Below are 21,016 nucleotides of genomic sequence, written 5' to 3' on the forward strand. Positions count from 1 at the left end.
ACGTGACACTTATGACGTCACGGTTGACGTTTGTCAGTTTTATCCTTCAATGAATTATGTATATATAATATTGTAATAATACTCCGACAATAACATGTCTTTTAATATCCATTATTAATATAGTAAAAAAACAACAACGGTTAAAAAAACGAGCTTCGTCTGTTTTTCCGCGGACGTGCACGTGACCACTGGCCGTTTGCAGTCACATGATTCAACGTGACGTCACTGTCAGCTGAGCTCAAGAGCTCGTCGGGTGAGTGATTCGGCCCTATCTTCTTTAAAAACTGTAATATTTACACTCCGTTTTGCACCGTTATTATGCGTTATGTGATTAGTTTCTTGTTGTTATTGCAAATTAGTCCTGCCTGGCACGAGAATGTTGTGGTTTAGCATCCTTTCCTTGTTTTGCTAGCTGGTTCGACAAGACGCTAATACCCTTTTTTTTTTCCGTGTATAGCCACATCTTTATGGAATATTGCTTTTCGGGTTCTTCAATAACCAAATGCCGAATTACGTTGACATACGTTGACATTGAGTATCTAGCTTTCTGGTGTTTGTTAGTCTGACCTTCTCTATGTACACTGCACTGAACAAATGGTCCTCGCCATACGACGTGACGACGAAACCGGAAAAGTACGTAGGTCGGGACATGTCCATACATGCGCATTTATGGAAAAAAAAAAAAGTAATGGCCGAACGTTATCTCTAAGTAAGGGTTTCAAATCTATAATATATGCTATTTCAGTGCAAAATAACCCCCCACAAAAAACAACTATTGGCTACAATCTTGGGTTTTGAATTATGTTGGAATAAATTGAGGAGCTTTAATTAGATTAAAGTAGTGCTTCACTGCCATCTCGTGGCATTTTGGTGCCAACTGCCAAGGGATGATGTTGAAATGTGTTTTTCCATCGTCTTGTGGCATTTACAGGAAATTAGAAATGTGTTAGTTATTCACGGATTTTTCACTCTTCACAACAGCCAACGCTCACTCTATTCACACATGATGTGGAAAATGCAAAAAATGTTGATGTTTTGTGCATATTGATCTTTTAAACCCTAAATAAGATCATTGTAAGTTACAGAAGACTAGAAGAGGAAAAGGACTTTATATGTGATGCCTCGGTTTTGTTCCGATCCAGATGGTGTCCACCTCATAGTCTGTCTCAACAAAGAATTGCATCCAGCAGCCACAGAGGATGGACATCCGCGGGGCCGTGGACGCCGCTGTCCCCACCAACATCATCGCTGCCAAGGCGGCGGAGGTTCGTGCCAATCTGGTCAACTGGCAGTCGTACTTGCAGTAAGTGACACACGTCAAAATGGTGAGAAACTGAGTCACAGTCTTGAGGGGGGGGGGACTTCCTATTTATGTCATGTTTGGAATTGGCGTGATGAATGGCTTCTATGGTGGCTTGAAAACAATTTTTGTGAGTGAGTTGGACATTCTATAGAACATTTCATCTGACTGATTTTTTGACAACTTCCTTTTTTAGGAGTCAGATGATCTCAGCAGAGGACTGTGAGTTCATCAAGAAGTTTGAGGTGGCCAACTCTGAGGAGAAGCAGGTCATCCTGACCAATGAAGGACATCAGGTATTTGAGTTTGCTCAACATAACACACACGTGCTGTTTGATTTATTCTATGCTACATTTTTTTTTCTTCCATACAGTGTGCAAAGACATTTCTGAACCTAATGGCTCACATCTCCAAGGAGCAGACTGTCCAGTACATCTTGACGCTCACTGATGACACTCTGCAGGTATTGTGAACGACTAGGGACAAAAGTATTTGTACAATCTCCAGCGCATCTGGAAAATATTTATAGTGCCTCACTTTTTCCACATTCTGTTTTGTTACCATCAAAACACACATTGTTATTACGGGGTGTTTTTTGTAGATTTTTTTTATTGGGGGAAAAAAATAATTCATTTTGGCAATAACTCAATTTTTAACATATCAAATATGGAAAATGTCAAATATGTACTTTGCAGATGCCCTGTTCATAATAATACAGCCAATATGCTGCGTCATTTTTAATTAAATGCTTTTTATCTAATAATTTCTTTGGCTCCGACCAGTTCATTGTGAAAATATCTGTATTTTTGTTCTTGTCCATTGATGATATTCCCTAACTTTCAAATTGAAGTAGGCTACTTTGTGTAAATCAGCTGCCAGTCCTGCAATGTAATGCCATAATTCAGTGAAATCTCCTCACAGTAATTTAATTTGAACTTGGTGCCTATGTCCAAATACGTCTCAAAGTAACTATACGGCAGCAATCATCTTCAGATAGTGAATTGAATGGCTGTTAATTAAAATCTTGAATGTGCCGCAGGAGAACCATCAGAGGGTGAGCATCTTCTTTGACTATGCAAAGAAGACAAAGAACACAGCCTGGTCCTATTTTCTCCCCATGCTGAATCGCCAGGACCTCTTCACCGTCCACATGGTGAGTTGGTCGTTTATCTTCGATAACAAGAGCCCGTTAGGTCAGCCGTCATCCTAAACGTCTTTATCCGCCATTTTCAGCAAATTAACCTTTGTCCGCCGCCCAAATCCAACCACCGAGGCTTCCTCATCATCCGGTCATTAATAATTCCTCACAAAACACAACCTCTTGTCAAAAACAGGCAATTAATGTGATGTTACCCTGGCAACCTTTAGAAATGGCTGAGGACCACCCGGCGCCATCCCAGCCTGCGCTAAAATAAGACGCTGGCAGCATAGTCATTAGAAGCGCCATCCATCACCAACTTGAATGATTTGGGCAGGATGTGCAGGAGTCCCATTTAATATCCGATTTTATTTCAAGTGGCAGATTTCATTTCATTCCTTAAGATCTCCGCGAGCTTTGGCAGACGCTGAATGATTGGTACCCGTCTGTTAATGAAAGAAAAGCCCACAGTAGTCAGAACAATAACTTGAATATGTCTAAAGTAATCATGTAAAACAAACAAATTGCTCTGCATTCTTTTTCAATGCCGCCCACGTCACCCACCAGGCAGGCGTTTTTTTTATTGCTGTTCATCCTTCATCGCAGACACGACAGGATGCCAACCCCCTTGTGGACAAAAATAATACATGCACATGTTATTGCGTTTGATAATGCAAAATAAATTTGCATCCAATTAATCAATGGACTAATCGGTAAAAATACGATATGCCGTTTGAGTCTTCTCCCATCCCATGATCTCGACACGCAGGCGGCGAGGATCATCGCCAAGTTGGCCGCTTGGGGCCGTGACCTGATGGAGGGAAGTGATCTGAACTACTATTTCAACTGGATCAAAAGCCAGCTCAGCTCACAGGTATGACGACTAGGTTTCATTTGTGATGAATAACGCAAAATGTTGTCTTGGCAAAGACAGAAGACTGGACACCAATGTCTCGTATTATTTCTCATTCAGATGAAGCAGAATTTGAATTTCTATCCCCTGTTGATGACCTTCTTGATCTTTCTTTGTGCTCCCGGCAGCACTCTGGGCTCCGAGGCATCGATTGCTTCTTTTGTTGATTTTGTTTATCTCTCATTAGAACCTTCACGGTACAGGTCCAGACACAGGCTCGGGAGCGGGAACCATTTCCCCCAGTGAAGTGAGTATGAGCGAGCTGCATGGAAAATCAGCCCTCAGCACGCCTTGGGATTTTCACCTCTTTGTTCTCTCCGTGGACGATTCCGGATTGCAGTGGTGCGCGGCACCCGGGGTGGGGGGTCGACATGTTGTTTGCTGCCGCTGCTTGCATTTCACCTAATGTTAAAAGCGCACGACAATTGGAGAAGCACTTAGCGAGGCGGCAGCATCCATCAGTGGATTTACTGTCACTCACTGCTCCCTCTTCCCTCTCAGTAATCACTAATTATTCTGTGAAACGTACTCCGGGTGTGTATATTAACCTATGTTTTCCAGCCAGGTAACCTCCACTCTTCCATCCTTCTGTTCTCTTCCCCGAGCTGGACTCATTTTGCTTTTTCTCACCCAATTAACTTCTTCTTCCTCCTCTTCCAATCTCTACAGTGATGTGATTTTCACTCCGGTGTGATGGGAGCAAAAAAAATAGTTGAATGGATTCTCAAGAACATTTCCTTTTTCTGCTTGTCGAGTACACTGTGTCTGCCAACTTGTATTGACCTTCTAAGCAAAAGATTTTCCTCAAGCTCACGATGCCGAGCGGAGAAAAAAAACCATTTGCGTTGTTCTTTGCAGAGCTCTCAGTATGTCCAGTGCGTGGCCGGATGCCTTCAACTCATGCTGAGGATCAACGAGTACAGGTTTGCCTGGGTGGAGGCCGACGGGGTGAACTGGTGAGTCGTGCCCGTTTGATTGCTGATGTTTTGACATTCTGATCATTCTGACAAGTGTAAAAAGAAGTTCAAATGAGAATCGGTCGTTTTTGAGCCCATCTGCGGCCGATTCACTGGACTGAACATGATTTGGAAAGTCACACAAATATTTAGAGTCCAAAAGTAGGAGCGCAAAGTAAGCGTTGAATCATCTGTAGACCTTTGCTTCTAAAATAGGCCGGCCATCGTTGCCGTGGCTCCGTCCCAGTTCAGTTCGGAGTCCTTTGGCAGTCCCGCTGTTACATTTGCATTCGTGGCCGAGTCGGCGTGTCGTATTCCCGCTCGGTCATTAGGCGTAATGGCACAGCAGCATGGAGGCGCACCGCCGCGGACCTCGGCCATTAGTCCAGCCGCGCGGCGCAGAGAAGCGGCTCATCAGCATTTGTTGTTGTTGCTCACCCCCCCCTCCGCCTCTCTCCCCAGCATAACGGCGGTGCTGAGCAACAAGTGCGGCTTCCAGCTCCAGTACCAGATGATCTTCTGCGTCTGGCTCCTGGCCTTTAGCCCGCAGCTGTGCGAGCAGCTGCGGCGCTACAACGTGGTGCCCGCGCTCTCTGACATCCTCCAGGAATCTGTCAAGGAGAAGGTCACCCGGATCATCCTGGCCGCATTCAGGGTATGCGTGGTACCTCCAAAAGTGCACTTAAATATTCTGAAGGTCTTGCACAGCACTTTCAACTTGTAATTGGGATTTGTGCTTTATGGCCTCTGGGGAGCCTGACTGAAATGACTCAATGAAGCAACAGAGAAAGGCGATAAAAGAAACTCAAATCCATAAAAGATACATAAATACAATTTATACCAACACGCTGCTCAAGCAGCTGCCTGCTGACATTGCTCCGTACCGACCATGAATATTTCATGGCGAGCCGCTTTGGGAAAGCAAAAATCCCCCCCCAAGTTTTGAAATGACCAAATATGTGAATGTCAAACGGTTGAACGACTCCCCTGTGCTGCCCTCCAATTGTGGAGCCGCAAAAAGCAGATGTGAGTTCAAAATGCCTAACCAGTTCATTTCCAGATCGAAGAAAGGTTTTATGATTTGTATGAAAGTCATTATTTTGTTCTTTGAGTTACTGTTACCAAGCAACTATGCAATATTACACATAAGAATGCCTTCTTGGATCAAAATGAAACATTAACGTATGTCCTCTAATAATGGCAAAATCCTTTCCCCTTCAGAAAAAAACCCCCAAAACTAATAACCTCAGTTTATAGACCCTGTCACACATGGACATTAAGGGGGCGAGTTCATTTGAACTGTGTTGCTAATGGAAGTAACAGCACATCACAAACTGCACAAGTTATTTACTGCACTACTTAAAAACCCATCAGGGATTTCTTTATGGTCCGATGAAAGGAAAGCAAATTCCACTAGGGATTCAAACCCAGAACTTGTGAGGCAGATGTACTCTCCACAAAGCAAGCAAGTACTGCTTTAAAATGGCATCTCTCTGTCTTTCTTCACCTCATTGACAACATTGCCTCATTCCCACAGTAATAATGGGCGGGTGGTACTCACCTTCAACAACAACTCGCTCGGTTCCAAATCAGTTTCGATTTTTTTTTTTTTTTTTCCTCATTAATTCTTGTCCGCTGCATCACAAGGCTGCTTAAGAATCAGTCTGCTGCAAACTGATTGCTTGCTACATCAAATCACAGGGGAAATAGAAAGGCTTGCATTTTGAGAAAAAAAAAAGGGGGGGGGGGGCGTCCTTGCTTATTTGAGAGCTTTGTCCCGACGACCCTGTCGCACGGCACACAAAAGCCAGGCTGAATAGCGGATGATTACATGAACCGAACTACATTTAACGTGAACACTCAGCGGCTGAGACAGAAGCGCCCCCACCTCGCCTTAAAACTCCCATTCAGCAATTCATCCACGAGGGAAACGCTGAGGGACGTTTGCATTATGACTGACGCCGGGCGCCTCATTAAAAACGACAGCGAGCGGCGAACGGTGACCAAGCAGATGTTCGTCTCGCTGCTTCATTGTGTCTCTCCCTTACATAAATATTTGATTTTCAAAGAGACCGCAGGGGTCTCTGAATTCTTTCCATCCAAATGTTCAGCTGCGTCGATCGCTGTTTTCTCCCAAATGTGCTCATTAGCGGATGAGACTGTCAGCTCCATCATCTTGGACACACAAAAGCCGTCCTGCTGTCTGGTCACCGGCTCAATTCCAAATGTGTATCATTTTCGGGATTCTGTCAGAGCGCCTTCGGTCAGCCCCCTTACCGAAGCCAATTTTTATGTGAGGTCATCCAAACATGAATATGAGACAAAAGGTGGATGGTGCACCTGTATTTATTCCCAATGTCATTCCAGAATCTCCTGGAGAAGTCGTCAGAGAGGGAGACCCGCCAGGAGTACGCGCTGGCTATGATCCAGTGTAAAGTGCTGAAGCAGCTGGAGAACCTCGAGCAGCAGAAGTACGACGACGAGGACATCACGGAGGACATCAAGTTCCTGCTGGAGAGGCTGGGGGAGAGCGTGCAGGATCTCAGGTGCCTTTTGTCAATTTTAGACTTGCTCGGCTTTAAATGATGCGAGACTTGACAGTGACGTTTGGCAGCAGTAACTTGTTTGGAAACGAGAAGGTTAAGACTCGAGTTATGACGAGCACACGATGTGATGATTCCCACCTTCTGTATAAGCCATTCAACTCGAAAGGTCACCCGTCTTTTATACACACCGCAGCTCGTTCGACGAATATAGTTCCGAACTCAAATCAGGCCGCCTAGAATGGAGCCCGGTGCACAAGTCTGAGAAGTTCTGGCGGGAAAACGCCGTTCGCCTCAACGAGAAGAATTACGAGCTGCTCAAGTAAGACTCGGATGCTTTTTTTCTCTCTGGGTCTTTGAAACATAAGTAGCATAATTGCACTCCTCCATACTGTGTCAATGAGTGTTCAAAGGTAGAGTTCTCCCTCTTCAGGATCTTAACCAGGCTCCTGGAAGTGTCTGATGATCCTCAAGTCATAGCGGTGGCGGCCCACGATGTCGGCGAGTACGTGCGGCACTACCCACGTGGCAAACGGTGAGACGCTGACTTTTGTTTTGCTCCCTGCTCTTTATCCTCATCATTCTCTTCTTCTCGCCTTCCAGGGTGATTGAGCAGCTGGGCGGGAAGCAGCTCGTGATGAATCACATGCACCACGAGGACCAGCTTGTGCGCTACAACGCCCTGCTGGCCGTGCAGAAGCTGATGGTCCACAACTGGTACGAGCACACCCGCAGCCCAGTTGACACGGATTATTTGGGTTTTTAAAAATAACTGCAATGGGAAAAAAAGTTTTTATATTCACTGTATGTCTCTGAAAAGCCGTGCAGCATGGCAAACAGACATTTACTAAAATACCTTCACGCTGCAATCATTTCCCCACCTTCTGAGGTACGATCAAATCCCGTAACGTGCCAAGATGGAGGTGGATAAATGCCAGATCTTCCGGAGCGAAGACATTGGCCCAACCTCCACTTTCTTGAGCGTCGTCAGAGACATTTTGATATTTCTAGCCGAGCGTCGTCGAGCCACTTGTGCAAATGTTACTCACCGGCGGGAGTGATCTTTCCAATCGTAGCGTAAAGTTCAGTACTTGATGACAGCACATTGCACTTTTCAAGTCTAATACATTCAAATATCAAGCGTTCAAACCGATGAGTTTCCAAGAGAAAATAATGAAAACACATTTTACACCCGTTCATATTCCGACAAAGTGCTCATTCCGAGCCGGCTTTGTTTCTCAGGGAGTACCTGGGCAGACAGCTGCAGTCCGGCGACCAGCAGCAAGCTCCGGCGGTGGTGGCTCGAAGCTGAATTGCTCTCGTGTGTGTGTGTGTGTGTTTGTGTGTTAACCGTGCGTGTATGCGTGTGTGTGTTCTATTTAATGACTCGCAAGATGAAGCAAGGCATCATTCCTAAATAGCCTCTCGTGTCGTGTCGTGTCTGTGATTAAATGTATAAAAGGTTACGTAAGTTCTGCCTGTTAAAAAAGAATTGAGCTCGAATAAAGACAAAGTGCGCCACTTCTGTGTGCCTCGGTCCATCCGTTGTCCGCACTTGCGCTGTTGCTACAGCGACGGGAGGTGCCCACTTTTTAAATGAATCAATTTCCCAATCAGCTTAGCTTTAACTGCATTTTGTGTGTAGAGCGCAGGAGGTGACGAGATGGAGCTTGTCATGTTGTCGTTCCAATACAGTATTTGGAATTCCATTATGTCTTGAAATAAGAGTATAAAAAAAAAAAAAAAAAGCTGAATTACTCCACAATTGCAAAAAGATTAAGAAGACTAAAAAAGAACCGGCGATTAATTACGCACACAATGACGGAGGCCTTATTCATCTTTCATTAACTTGAAAATGTCACTTCAAATGCAAAAAAAAGGTTTCTCCAGCCGTAATGAAGAATATCTTTGGGAAAGGTTAGCGTGGGCATTGAATGACAAGGATGAGGAGATGCAAGACAAGTGTGTGTGGAAAACTAATATCAGAATCAAATTTAGTCATCACATATTTTGAAGGTCACCTCTGAGGAGGTCTTAACGTCTCGCGCATTTCATTTCAGAGGGGGAAATTATGCTTCTAGAATGAGCTCAATATTCTTTTTTTTTGATGATGCAACATGATGGTCAGCAGACAGTTGTGGATGAGTTTTGATTTTCAACCAAATCATCTTACATGTAGATCACTGCATCGTTATCTTTATCACAAACTCATCTTCCCCATTTGAGTCAATAAACACATGGCTGGCATTTCAACATCATTCAGCGTTCCAAAAAAAAGGAATGCTCATCCTTGATGCGTTGACGTGTGGAAGGTGTGCCCACGCACGCACACGCCCGCCCACCCACATGCATGCACACCGAGAGAGTGTCAATATTGTTCCAGAGAATGAAATGATAGATCCCGGCTGCCGCTCTGCTCTTCAAGTGCTATTTACAGTGGTGAACTCTGGTCTCTCAAACAGATGGTGTAGCCCATTCTTGCAACCATGCGGTCTTATTCTAATGGTACCAACATTTAGTGGTCAGGGCCAGGTGAAAGCACCTGGGAGTTTTATTATTGAAATGGAAAATATAAAATGCTACTGCCCAACAATATTAGAAATGGGCTGCACTAGACAACTAGCTAATGCTAGCAGCATAGTCGGTTGATTTGGATCAATGCTACACACTAACCAAAAGCAAACCGCTTTATTACTTGTGTGTCACTGTTTTTTTTTCTTTTCTTCTTCTTTCCAGTGTTTTTGCCGTAACAAGGTGGCAAAACTTAACCTCAGTGATAATCATTCTTTTATTATATAACTGTGTGAAGGTTTCACTCTTTCACTCTCCTGTGGGCAAAAACTTTGTGCAATATTGTGTATACCACGCGGCCTTGGTTGATTTATTTCTTTTTTCTTTTTTCCACCGTCAATAAGTGTGATATGTCTCCGAGCAACCGGTGCTAAGTGACAAACTACTTCTCTCACAAAGAGCAGGATCTGTTATTTTATTTTTGTACGGATTCACATATCTTTTTTTAAGACTCCTATAGGAATTGCTTTTTGTTGAATCGAAACTTACCACGTTAAAACATGGAACTTATTACGTTCAAACGTGAAACTTATCACGTTAAAACATGAAACTTATCGCATTAAAGCGTAAATTAGATATTTTTTACATTTTAATGCAATAGAGTCATAACTATATTGTGATATTGAAGTTTTTATTCCTGTTGTGACCGCAACATGCGTTTGTAATATGCAAACAATTTCTAACAGGAAGAATGTTTTTTTTTTGTTTTTTTTTAAACGGTGAGTTGGTTGTCAAGCCGTTGCCGATGACGTCATTAGAGCACCAGCGCTTAAGCAAGCGGCACACTGAGCTACGTTCACTCCATCCGCTTCATCTCCTTCTGCAAGCCTCAAAATTATGATTGCGAATTATTACATTAGCCTTGTCAATCACTCTTTGTCAGCTTTGTAGTATATTTGCATCAACTTTGTGGGGAGCTGGGACAAAGGTAAGCTCGTGTTGATCCAGCATGTCAATGGTGTGATGTCTTTTTGGTATATATATATATATTTGTTTTATTTGTCACCACAATGTATAAAATGGCTTTTTGGCATGCATTCTCATTAGAAGTCTCCCTAGACTGTCTTGAAAGACTAGAAATCCTACAAATATAATAATCACTTCTGCTCGCATCACTGTCGCAAATGTTTTCAAAAAGCGCAATTCTACCTGCAAAACAATTAAGCGCGCTCTTCCTTTTCCGCCGCAACGTCTCCACGCACCTTTCATGTCCTAGCACATTTTAAAAACATCTTTAAAACATTTTTTTCCTTATATTTTGCACTAAATGTTTCTAAAGTCGTTTATTGTGGTGGTTTACAAATCTTGCTATTTCTTTTCTGTAGCTCAAAAAATGAACACAAGCATGTCTTTTCAAATATGTCTCTGTTTTTAGTATCACTAAAAGTCCATCAAGTCATTCTGGAGACTTTCTATCTCTAAAATAAACCAAATATGTTTGCTGTATTGGTCGTTAATGTAGCATCCATTTGTTGTGTTGATGCAAAAATTGCTTCCTAATTTATTCGCGTGGATTGCAGGCTGCAGCTTATTTTCTTCTGTTCGATTGCAATTCAATTAAAGCGCACTTGTGATGGTTGATCGTGTTAAAATGCCATCGTGGATGTTTTTATCATTCTTTTTTTTTAAGGCAGTGATCAAGGACGCATCTCCATGGAGATCGGCGTGGTGCACATCCAACGAGGAGCTGCACCGGAGGAAATGTGTCCCTGGGAGGGGAAAGGAGAGGCGACGGCTGGGGGGTGCACCTGGCCCACTTCCACCGCCTCCTCCTCGGCCTTGGACGCCTTCAACGGGACATGGGAAGGCGAGGCCGACGACGGCGAGCCCATGTCACCCATCATCCCCGTCATCGTGGCCGTGTACTCGCTGGTGTTCGTGGTGGGCCTGGTGGGCAACTGCTTGGTCATGTACGTCATCATCAGGTCAGTCGTTCTAATCGATGGCACAAAGTTTTTCTGCTTTCTTGCAAAATTTAAATGCTTTCCATCACTTTTGAAGAAAAGTTGACAAAATAAAGGTTGATTGGTAGATTGGGTGTAATTTCATCTTCGCCACGAGATGGCACTCTTGTAACGTGTAATAGACAAAATGTCCTTTTCAACAGCAAAAATATGAACTGGAATAACATTTGATTTTTTTTTATTTTTATTTAAGTGCTGCAGCATGATATATTTATTTTGTACATGCATCAGGTACACCAAGATGAAGACGGCCACCAACATCTACATCCTAAACCTGGCGGTGGCGGACGCGCTGGTGACCAGCACAATGCCCTTCCAGAGCACCGACTACCTGCTCAGCTCTTGGCCTTTCGGCGAGGTGGCGTGCAAGGTGTTCATCTCCATCGATTACTACAACATGTTCATCAGCATCTTCACGCTCACCATGATGAGCGTGGACCGTTACGTGGCCGTGTGCCACCCCGTCAAGGCCCTGGACTTCCGCACGCCTGTCAAGGCCAAAGTCATCAACGTGCTCATCTGGGTGCTGTCATCCGCCGCCGGCGTGCCCGCTATGATCCTGGGCAGCACAAAGACCAACAATGGTAGGTCCGCAATATGCTTTTCAGTATCTCCACCAAATATGGTGAGGCATTCGTTTCCTTGGAGGTTCAGTATCTCTGAAAAGTGAAGCTGCTGTACATCTCCCATTGTTGTTTCTGACCACCAGGGACAACCGAATGTGCTCTCCAGTTCCCAGAGCCGTACAGCTACTGGGACACGCTGATGAAGATCTGTGTGTTCATCTTTGCCTTCGTGGTGCCCGTCATCATCATTAGCGTGTGTTACACGCTGATGATCCTGCGCCTCAAGAGCGTCCGCCTGTTGTCGGGCTCGCGCGAGAAGGACCGCAACCTGCGACGTATCGCTCGCCTGGTCCTGGTGGTGGTGGCCGTTTTTGTGGTGTGCTGGACCCCCATCCACATCTTCATCCTGGTCAAGGCTCTGTCGCCCCACGTGCCCGAGACCACGCCGGTCATGGCCGCCTACTTCTTCTGCGTAGCGCTGGGCTACACCAACAGCAGCCTCAACCCCATCCTCTACGCATTCCTGGACGAGAACTTTAAGAAATGCTTCCGGGACTTCTGCTGCCGCGGCGCCCGGAGGGACTGCCAGGGGGTGAGCCGGGTAAGGAGCACTCTGAGGGACCACTCGTGTCCCCCGGACAACCGCGGCGGCCCCAGGCAGGCCAGGCCCGTATGACTAGCCATGGACATGTCCTCTGTGCCGGAACTAGAGGACTCCAATGATTTGTGCTTGACGCAGGTCACCACCGCTGTCTGAACCTCATCTGTGAAGACACATGGTGGTCTGCTTGTGACGACACCGTGGTCCTAATGTCACCGTGCTAATTGTGGTGTCACCATTGTGGTCCGAAACGTGTGATACAAACCGTGTTGATGATGTCACCATGGTGGTCCACTCATTGTGACATCATCGTAGTGGTCCACTAATACGCCACGCCGATGGTCATCGACCAAGGTGATCAAGAACCTGTGCATTGTGATGTCACCATGGTTACCAGAAACTTGTGATGTCACTACAGTGGTCTGCAATCATGGTCTACAAGTCATGGTGGTCCACCAGTTGTGATGCTGTCTACGTATCCTCAAGTGTTGGTTTCACCTGAGAAAAATAACATGGCTGTAATTAGCTTGACAATAACTCTTAGCAGCACGGCGTGTCCCAGTTGATTTCTTTCCTGCAGCTACAAAGCTGACTTGGCTGTAAAGCTGACATTTATGCTAAATTATATACCAGTATTATTTTAGCGTGTAAATATTCATTTAAAAAAAAACAGCACTGAGAGCATCATGAAACATTTTTTACAGAGTTGCCACTCTTTTACATGTAAATGCGACACGATGCAAAAATATGATATAACCATCGAACAAAATGTATGCGTGGCTTCAATGTCATTTTTTTGCAGTCTGACAAAAACGATTTCCTAGATTGTAATTATCTCTAATCATGGGGCTGTATGTTTTTATAAAGTACAATATTATGGAGTGACCTCCTCAAAATACACATTGTAACAATTCTTGTTTTTTTTAGGGGGGCAGAAGATAAAAATGACAATTCCTTTCATTTCAATAGGAAAATTCAACTTGTATCATAAGGCATCCTGAAATGATGAATTCATTTCCAAATTTGGAGTCTGCTTTAAAGAACTTCACGGCTGCTGGATTCTGGTCTCATACATACTGTAAATGAGCTTCTAAGACCAAATCAGCACTTTTCCATCGGTGTGAAATGTAATACAAATAATGTCTTATATATTGTGACGTATCACCAGAGGAATTGTCAGTGTATCCACTATATTGCTCTTTGCTGTATCAATATCACCGTGCCATATTAGCCATAATAAATCTTAACATGATGACTGTTTGATCCATTTCATGGTCACCAAGCGAACTTCCACGCGGCTAGTTCATCGTCAATTCCCGAGCAACGATGCTATTCACCTCTGGCACAAAGACGCGGTGTTTCCACGGCGACACCGCTGTGAAAAACACTTCACTGTCATTTAGCCTTGGAGAGGAAACTGCAAAGAAATGCTTTAATAAAGATGATCATGATGACATTTGTTCAATTCATTAAAAACAAAAAACTATTCCTTCTTGAGATTGTTCTTTTTTTGTATTACATAATAATGATCCAAAATTCAGATACAAAAATTCAATTAGGCCTAATATTTGTGTTGTTCAAAAAATATTTGTCAAAAATGCAACTTTATGACGTTCGTGTGAGGAAAATGTAGCAAAAGTAAAGAGCTGTTCATGATGTCAAACAAAGCGAACGGGAACAAAAGCGAAGGCGAAACCTACCTCAACGCTCATTGGCTGTTCCTCTCACACCGACCAATTGCAATTGATCACCGCCGCCTCCCACTTCCGGGTGTCTTCAATGGATAAATCCGTTCACGTTTGACGGGCGATATTGTGTGTTTTGACTCGAAATTAACGCTTGTTTTCCCCGCAAAAAATGAACAGAATATTTGGACGCAGTAGATCAAAAGGACCTGGTCCGGATCTTTCGGAGTGTATCGGCAATGTGAGTAGTTTATTATGGCTTCTGTTTATTTTCTCGCATTGTGACTCGCCGGGCTATTTGTAATTAATCTCTTAAGTACAGTGTTATTTATGTGTTGTTTGAGTTATTTCAACGTGCTCCGATCATCCTGGTATAAAGACTGATGATCAGTAGGTGACAGTGGGAGGAGTTTATTATTCATTATTCCGTTTATTTTTTTTCTCGTAGGGTGACGCGCCGGGCTATTTGTAATGAACACCTAACTACAATGTTAATTATGTGTTATTTTAGTTGTTGAAACGTGCCCCGATCACCCTGATATAAAGATATATCAAGATATAAAGATATATCAAGGCGTCTCAGTAGTAAGAATGGTGTGGGTAGATTTAAAGTTTTGATGATGTTTCAGGTGGACGCCAGAGGTGAGTCCGTCGAGAAGAAGATAGGCATGCTGGATGCGGAGCTCGCCAAGTACAAGGACCAGTTGAAGAAGCTGAAGGATGGGCCCTCCAAGGTGGAAGATACGAAACGGCCATCAATGGAAACTAAATAAACCAGACGTGGTCTTTATTTTCCTTTCTTTTTAGAACATGGTGAAACAGAAAGCCATGCGAGTGCTGAAGCAAAAGAAGATGTGAGTACACACACAAAGTTTCAAATTTCAACACCACCCTCATATAAATGCACAGGGCGGGCTGAATTAGTTATTATAATTGATTCGAAAACAGCATCAATGGAGCCACATGAAAAGTTTCCAATACTTGTATTTCTGTCACACAGGTACGAGAGTCAGCGAGAGCAGCTGGCTCAGCAGGCTTTCAACATGGAGCAGGCCAACTACACGCTCCAGACACTAAAGGACACCAAGTCCACCGTAAGACTTGCTGCCTTCTTTCTGTGCATGTGTGCCGGGGCAATCTTTCCTCTTCCTTCTTTGCAAATCATGACGACATCACCCTTTGTTGTTTTTTGGACAGGTGGACGCCATGAAGATGGGCGCCAGGGAGATGAAAAGAGCCTACAAGGAAGTCAAATTGGACCAGATTGATGTATGTCTATTTATCGCCATCCATCCATCCATCCATCCATCCATCCATCCATCCATCCATCCATCCATCCATCCATCCATCCATCCATCCATCCATCCCTTTTGATTTCTATCGATCTAGCACCCTGTTTATCTACCTGTCCATCTATCTTGTCCAGGACCTGCAAGACCAACTGGAGGACCTCATGGAGGACGCCAACGAGGTTCAGGAGGCCATGAGTCGCAGCTACGGCACTCCTGATATTGATGAGGAGGATCTGGAAGCCGGTATGCTTCAGCGGCAGCCAGCAATGCAGTTTGATGCCTTTTTTTTTTTTATTGCCTCCAGGTTGCCATAAGTGCTCACACCAGAATGAGCAGTGCAACGGAAAGTGATTTTATTTAAAAGTCGTGATTGGCATGTGCGTTTTCAGAGCTGGACGCACTGGGTGATGAGCTGCTGCAGGACGAAGACACTTCTTACTTGGATGATGCTTCGACCGCTCCATCCATCCCTGAGGGCATTCCCGGAGAAAGCAAGACAGACAAGGTAGATGTGAGCGATTCATTCTTCGACCATACATAATGTACACGCACATACAACAGTCACTTGTTTCTTGTGTTTGCAGGATGGCGTCTTGGTGGACGAGTTTGGCCTCCCGCAGATTCCCGCCAGTTAAATGCATGCGTCTGCTGCACTTAATATTTATTTATTTAATTTTTAATGTCATGATTGATAACTACTACTTCGTACAGGCCTATAACATACTCATTGTCGCACTGATAAACATCATTTCAGCACATGTTCGACAGTTAATTAATTGATTGATATTGACAGTATTGTTTTTCTGATTTGTGAGTGGCATTGAGAGCATCTGTAGATTTACTGTTTGAATTAAATCTTAATTTGTTGGTTATTGTAGTTCAACTGTCATTTCTTTCAGTTAGAGGAGTTAGGTATGAGAAATTGTCTTTTCAAATGAATTAATCAAAGAGGTTTAAAGATTATATTGATTTGTTAATTTAAAAAAAAGTCTCATATCAGAAATCAAAATTAAGATATTTGTAAATTAGAGAATTTACATAGACAATCATTATTAGTCCTTACAACAGTTGGCTAGGTTCAACATGTGGACCTTCCGGGTATTGCCCACCAATGTCCACTTATCTCTCAAAACACGACTCTGGTGGGACTCGAACCCACAACCTTTGAATTACTCCCCTATTATTCGTGCTAGAAGTCCAATGCGCTGTCCATTGCGCTACAGAGCCTATTGATCCTACGATCTGACTCACACTAATTCAAATATTTCAGACTCTTATTGTACGGTTGCCATTGCTTCGAATAAAGCAACGTTTGTGCTGCAAAAGTGGTGAATAAAGCTATTATATTCTCGCAATATTCAGCGAAAGTTTGCTGTGAGACAGTATTTTTAATTCATTAAATTTATTTTATTTTTATTTGTGATTGTATGTTATGATTTATTGTGATATTATTTAATAGCACAATAATATATATAATTTAATATCGTTTAAATAATATCACTCTTTCGTGGAGAGAGTGGGCGGGGTGAACTGCTTCTGCTTACCCGGAAGTAGTTAGCTTGCTGTTAGCGCTTAGCAGTCATTCATGCAGCGTTTAATTTAAACGACGAAATTTAAACATGTCGACGCAAGATATCACCGTCATTGTCGCTTACGGTAATATAACATTCCAATTCGTATTAGATATTCCAAAGAAATAATTATACTTCATGTTGTGGGTGAATAACAGTCCTCGGAAATAAATGGCTTGCTAGCGTGTTTGCTATCGGGGCAAATGTTTAATTGAAAGGGCATAAATAGCCTCGTAACACATGCCCCGCCTCTCACATTTTAAATGTTATAGAAATGTGTGTCGGCTGGGATAGGTTCAAGTTGACCTCCTGGCTTTTAATATGGACAAACCCTATACAAAAGGATAGGCGTTTATTGTTATTGTCAATTCCCGACTCCAGGTTCTACAAAGCACAGCATCACGGTGACCAGTCAAGAGGATGGAAAGTGTCCCACTGTCAAAGACCTGTCAGATTGTCTCAATCAAATCACCGGAATCCCTCCGGCCTCTCAGAAGCTCATCTTCAAGGGTATAGTTCACTTTAGGACCAATGTCCGTGCCATTGCTTCTCCTCATTGGAATTCTGCTGACCTTGCAGGAAAGTCGCTGAAGGACATGGAGCAGACACTGTCCAGCTTCGGGATAAAGAATGGATGCAAGCTCATGATGATTGGAAAGAGGGTGAGGACTCTACTCTTTGTGAATGAGTATGCAGTGGTGTATAAAGGTGAATTCTGTCAACAGAACAGTCCTGAGGAAGAAGCTGAGCTGAGGAAGCTGAAAGATATTGAAAAAACGGTGGAGCAAATGGCAAAAAAGCTGGAGAAGGTCGACGGGGAGTTGACTGGCCTCAAGAATGTATGTGCATTTGTCTACTCATTTTTGAGGGCAATGGTTTTGCATTAAAGAAAGAAACTTTCCAGAAAAACTTTATAATTTCAAGGAAATAAACTTCATCTCTCAAATAATTTTTTTCCCCCCTTGTCAGATTTCGACTTTAATCCCTATTATTTTTTCACAGCATAGCCCCAAATTCTCCTTTGTATTAAATACTTGTAACAATCCTTTTTATTTTTTTTATTAACAGGGATTCTTGGCCAAAGATCTTCAGGCTGATGCTCTGGGCAAACTGGACCACAGAGTGAAAATCGCGGCCGAACAGTTCATGAAGATCCTGGAGCAGATCGATGCTCTGGTAGGCTATTTCATACTTGCAATTGAATCCATGAAAAAAGTAGGACAGCGTTTCCTTGACTTATGAGTTTTAATTCGAGCACATTCCCAACTGAACACATTTGGAATCTCAAATCATCTTTCCCCAAAATGAATGCAAAAGTGCACCAAAGTTTTTGTAATATGTTTTTTAGTAAGCCAACAGCATAGCTAGCGATCGTAACTTAAATTCTTGCTAACAACTCAATATTAACCAAGTGAAAAACCTGTTTTATTTGCCATCAGAGCATCCCGGAAAACTTCAACGACTGCCGGCAGAAGAAAAAGGGCCTTGTGAAGATGGTGCAGGTGAGTGCTCGACTTCATTTCCTCCGTTAAGACAACAGAAAAAAATCTCCCAGTGTTTCACACAAGATGTCCTCACATCAGGATTTCTTGGCCCAGTGTGACAAGATGGAGGCTTGCATATCAGACCACCTGACAAAGATCCAGTCTAAAAATCTGGCCCTAGCGGACTGAAGACATATTCATATTTTTGTTCTTGCTCTGTGAGCAACTACTGTGCTGTGTACAAAGAGCACCTCTGTAGTCTCCGTTCTATTTATTACAACAGTGGTGCCTTGAGACACGAGTGACCCGACGAACAAGTTGTTCTAAATATGAACAGTCATTTGGATTTATTATTTTTTTTTTAAACTTGAGCGCACTTTTTGAGATATGAATGCTGTAAGATAGCATAGGGATGGATTTATAGCATTTCCATTCGTTTCATTGGAGAAAGATGATTTGAGTCCTGAGCATAGCCATGGAACAAATGTCACTCGTATCTCAAAGCGCCACTGAAGCGTGCTCTGTCCTTTAGCGTTTTGGATTGTAGTGTGCTTCACGATTTTCATCAGTTTCTTTACAGCGTGTGTGGTACTCAACAGAAAATGGCGTGTTTTTGATTAAAATATCCAAATGCTCAGAAGCAGCAGTTAACGTATTTTTTTTACTCTTGTATGAGTTGAAATATTCCTGCTGCATTAAGTAAAAATCCGGCCTTTTGCATCAAGGGGTGATCGATCGATAACAATAATCAGTCACAGTAATGTGCCGTTTGTGACATGTGCATGACATCATGTTCAAGTTTGGTCAGCGTCTTAGTGATGTGCAAATGAGCAGGAAGCCGCTACATGACAACCTTCCAGTGGGCTATACAAAACACAGAACGGAGAACTCCTCCACTTGTTGGTTGGGTCGAGTCGGCGGCTAATCGTCCTTGTCCTTGGCACCGTGTTTGAGGATACGCGTGAACGCCACATAGTTGAAGCTGCCCTTCTTGTCGATGGGCGCCTCCCGGAAGAGCTCGTCCACTTCCTCGTCCGTGAACCTGTCGCCCATGGTAGTCAGCAGCTCACGCAGCTGTTCCTCCTGGATCATACCTGCGGGAGCCGCAAAGGGATCATCATGTTTTACTCGTAATGTAACAAATACAGTATTCATCCTCTGAACTGGTCCTACTGTTAGAAATTTTCAAATGTTACTCACCACCTGTACAGCTAAACAAAGTTTCACAATGGCAACAAATTAATTAGCTACTTTTAATTTATTGTGGGACTAATAAAAGTATATCTACTGTAATTCTCCTTGTCTCATTAATGGGATTTCTGACTAGGACCAAGGAGATGCAACTTGGGTCAATACCTGATCTGTTCCGTGGCTCCTCTCCATTAAGGAATAAAGTCTTCACATGCACTCACCGGTGCCTTCCTCGTCAAAGCAGGCGAAGGCATTACGGATGACGTCCTCGGGGTCGGTGCCGTTCAGCTTCTCCCCGAACATGGTGAGGAACATGGTGAAGTTGATGGGACCCGGAGCTTCGTTCATCATGGCCTCCAGGTAGTTGTCAGTGGGGTTTTTACCTGAAGAAAAACGACTGTGTGTTAACTAGTCATAAGTTGTTTTTGTGTCTAGCATCTACCTAGAGAGGCCAACATGTCGTGCAGGTCCTCCTTGTCGATGAAGCCATCCCTGTTTTGGTCGATCATGTTGAAGGCCTCCTTAAACTCCTGGATCTGGGACTGATCAAACATAGCAAACACGTTGGAGGTGGCCCGTTGAGGGCGCTTCTTTGTGTTCTTGCCCTTGGCCCTTTTGCTCGACATGTTGGCGAATCCAAAGTCCCCTTCTCCACCTACTGGAACGCACAAATTCACAATATGCACAATGCATTTAGCCTAATTGAGTTCTTCCAGTTTTGCACTGCAATTACAGCGATGGTAACCACAACCGTCGGGCGATTCATTCAATCATGTGTCATGACGCTGCACAGCAGCATCTCAGTACGTTAGCTAGCTACGCTAACCTATTTAAACCACCGATGGAGGTGGGAAAAAAGGCGCACAATTACGCTTTCGATTAAATGAGTCAAATATTTGCAAATAAAGCCACGCACCTTGGAATATTGACGAATAATTATTAGTCACGCAGAAGTGCCAGTGCGTCCTAGGAATGTTTAGAAGGCGGGACTAGTGGTGCACTTCCTGTTTACTAAATGGACCAATCATAAACCTGGCCGGTGGTGTTTTACTTCCTGTTTACCTAACGGACCAATCAGAGAGGTGGTCTCCCTTCCACACTCCAGTGCTTTAGGGGGCGCCATTGCACATATAAAATGGCATTGGACAAGGGAGAAGAAGTAATCACTACTTTTGCCACTAAGCGGCGGTGTGAACTTTAGGTAGAGAAACATGGTTAAACATGTAAATAATTCATGTATT

General features: G+C 43.6%; 5 protein-coding genes and 1 non-coding gene across 9 annotated transcripts; 4 read left to right on the plus strand and 2 right to left on the minus strand.

The window, feature by feature from the left end:
- Nucleotides 1-183: 183 nt before the first annotated feature.
- atp6v1h (ATPase H+ transporting V1 subunit H) lies at nt 184-8,375 on the plus strand. Of its 2 annotated transcripts, XM_037276583.1 has the most exons (14): nt 184-253; nt 1,143-1,303; nt 1,497-1,596; nt 1,674-1,763; nt 2,340-2,453; nt 3,208-3,312; nt 3,539-3,598; nt 4,210-4,307; nt 4,770-4,962; nt 6,675-6,853; nt 7,047-7,172; nt 7,284-7,385; nt 7,454-7,567; nt 8,093-8,375. In XM_037276583.1, exons 2-14 carry the CDS (start codon nt 1,200-1,202, stop codon nt 8,160-8,162), a joined length of 1,455 nt encoding a protein of 484 aa, XP_037132478.1. In that variant the 5' UTR covers nt 184-253; nt 1,143-1,199; the 3' UTR covers nt 8,163-8,375. The 2 variants fall into 2 exon arrangements, with proteins under 2 accessions (XP_037132478.1, XP_037132479.1); XM_037276584.1 differs by lacking the exon at nt 3,539-3,598.
- On the plus strand, nt 5,501-19,221 carry bag1 (BCL2 associated athanogene 1). Of its 2 annotated transcripts, none has more exons than XM_037276586.1 (7): nt 5,501-6,641; nt 17,444-17,610; nt 17,680-17,762; nt 17,826-17,939; nt 18,169-18,276; nt 18,540-18,602; nt 18,684-19,221. In XM_037276586.1, exons 1-7 carry the CDS (start codon nt 6,139-6,141, stop codon nt 18,771-18,773), a joined length of 1,128 nt encoding a protein of 375 aa, XP_037132481.1. In that variant the 5' UTR covers nt 5,501-6,138; the 3' UTR covers nt 18,774-19,221. The 2 variants fall into 2 exon arrangements, with proteins under 2 accessions (XP_037132481.1, XP_037132483.1); XM_037276588.1 differs by lacking the exon at nt 5,501-6,641 and adding an exon at nt 17,060-17,185 and having other exon boundaries at nt 17,482-17,610.
- Nucleotides 10,154-12,726, plus strand: oprk1 (opioid receptor, kappa 1). Its single transcript, XM_037276585.1, has 4 exons — nt 10,154-10,349; nt 11,052-11,346; nt 11,617-11,969; nt 12,095-12,726. Exons 2-4 carry the CDS (start codon nt 11,075-11,077, stop codon nt 12,625-12,627), a joined length of 1,158 nt encoding a protein of 385 aa, XP_037132480.1. The 5' UTR covers nt 10,154-10,349; nt 11,052-11,074; the 3' UTR covers nt 12,628-12,726.
- chmp5a (charged multivesicular body protein 5a) lies at nt 14,299-16,406 on the plus strand. The gene is made up of 8 exons (XM_037276589.1): nt 14,299-14,478; nt 14,867-14,971; nt 15,045-15,091; nt 15,238-15,331; nt 15,435-15,506; nt 15,664-15,772; nt 15,919-16,034; nt 16,114-16,406. Exons 1-8 carry the CDS (start codon nt 14,410-14,412, stop codon nt 16,162-16,164), a joined length of 663 nt encoding a protein of 220 aa, XP_037132484.1. The 5' UTR covers nt 14,299-14,409; the 3' UTR covers nt 16,165-16,406.
- trnar-ucu lies at nt 16,664-16,756 on the minus strand. The gene is made up of 2 exons: nt 16,720-16,756; nt 16,664-16,699 (listed from the first exon to the last, which is right to left on the minus strand). It is a non-coding gene; the product is annotated as a tRNA-Arg (tRNA).
- Nucleotides 18,327-20,788, minus strand: myl12.2 (myosin, light chain 12, genome duplicate 2). 2 transcript variants are annotated; one of them, XM_037276591.1, is made up of 4 exons: nt 20,692-20,788; nt 20,218-20,433; nt 19,997-20,158; nt 18,327-19,678 (listed from the first exon to the last, which is right to left on the minus strand). In XM_037276591.1, exons 2-4 carry the CDS (start codon nt 20,399-20,401, stop codon nt 19,506-19,508), a joined length of 519 nt encoding a protein of 172 aa, XP_037132486.1. In that variant the 5' UTR covers nt 20,402-20,433; nt 20,692-20,788; the 3' UTR covers nt 18,327-19,505. The 2 variants fall into 2 exon arrangements, with proteins under 2 accessions (XP_037132486.1, XP_037132485.1); XM_037276590.1 differs by having other exon boundaries at nt 19,506-19,678; nt 20,218-20,430; nt 20,692-20,781.
- Between the last annotated feature and the right edge of the window lie 228 nt (nt 20,789-21,016).

This window comes from Syngnathus acus, chromosome 17 (assembly GCF_901709675.1).
Source record: "Syngnathus acus chromosome 17, fSynAcu1.2, whole genome shotgun sequence".
Taxonomy (NCBI): Eukaryota; Metazoa; Chordata; class Actinopteri; order Syngnathiformes; family Syngnathidae; genus Syngnathus; species Syngnathus acus.

Coding starts and splice junctions, on each gene's coding strand:
- atp6v1h (XM_037276583.1), top strand. CDS start 1,200: ATGGACATCCGCGGGGCCGTGGACGCCGCTGTCCCCACCAACATCATC. Junction 1,597..1,673: donor TGACCAATGAAGGACATCAG/GTATTTGAGTTT, acceptor TCTTCCATACAG/TGTGCAAAGACATTTCTGAA. Junction 2,454..3,207: donor ACCTCTTCACCGTCCACATG/GTGAGTTGGTCG, acceptor CTCGACACGCAG/GCGGCGAGGATCATCGCCAA.
- bag1 (XM_037276586.1), top strand. CDS start 6,139: ATGAACCGAACTACATTTAACGTGAACACTCAGCGGCTGAGACAGAAG. Junction 17,940..18,168: donor AGTTGACTGGCCTCAAGAAT/GTATGTGCATTT, acceptor TTTTATTAACAG/GGATTCTTGGCCAAAGATCT. Junction 18,277..18,539: donor TGGAGCAGATCGATGCTCTG/GTAGGCTATTTC, acceptor ATTTGCCATCAG/AGCATCCCGGAAAACTTCAA.
- oprk1 (XM_037276585.1), top strand. CDS start 11,075: ATGGAGATCGGCGTGGTGCACATCCAACGAGGAGCTGCACCGGAGGAA. Junction 11,347..11,616: donor GTCATGTACGTCATCATCAG/GTCAGTCGTTCT, acceptor TACATGCATCAG/GTACACCAAGATGAAGACGG. Junction 11,970..12,094: donor CAGCACAAAGACCAACAATG/GTAGGTCCGCAA, acceptor TCTGACCACCAG/GGACAACCGAATGTGCTCTC.
- chmp5a (XM_037276589.1), top strand. CDS start 14,410: ATGAACAGAATATTTGGACGCAGTAGATCAAAAGGACCTGGTCCGGAT. Junction 14,972..15,044: donor TGAAGGATGGGCCCTCCAAG/GTGGAAGATACG, acceptor CTTTCTTTTTAG/AACATGGTGAAACAGAAAGC. Junction 15,507..15,663: donor TCAAATTGGACCAGATTGAT/GTATGTCTATTT, acceptor TATCTTGTCCAG/GACCTGCAAGACCAACTGGA.
- myl12.2 (XM_037276591.1), bottom strand. CDS start 20,401: ATGTCGAGCAAAAGGGCCAAGGGCAAGAACACAAAGAAGCGCCCTCAA. Junction 20,159..20,217: donor CGACATGTTGGCCTCTCTAG/GTAGATGCTAGA, acceptor GTTTTTCTTCAG/GTAAAAACCCCACTGACAAC. Junction 19,679..19,996: donor CTTTGACGAGGAAGGCACCG/GTGAGTGCATGT, acceptor CGGCTCCCGCAG/GTATGATCCAGGAGGAACAG.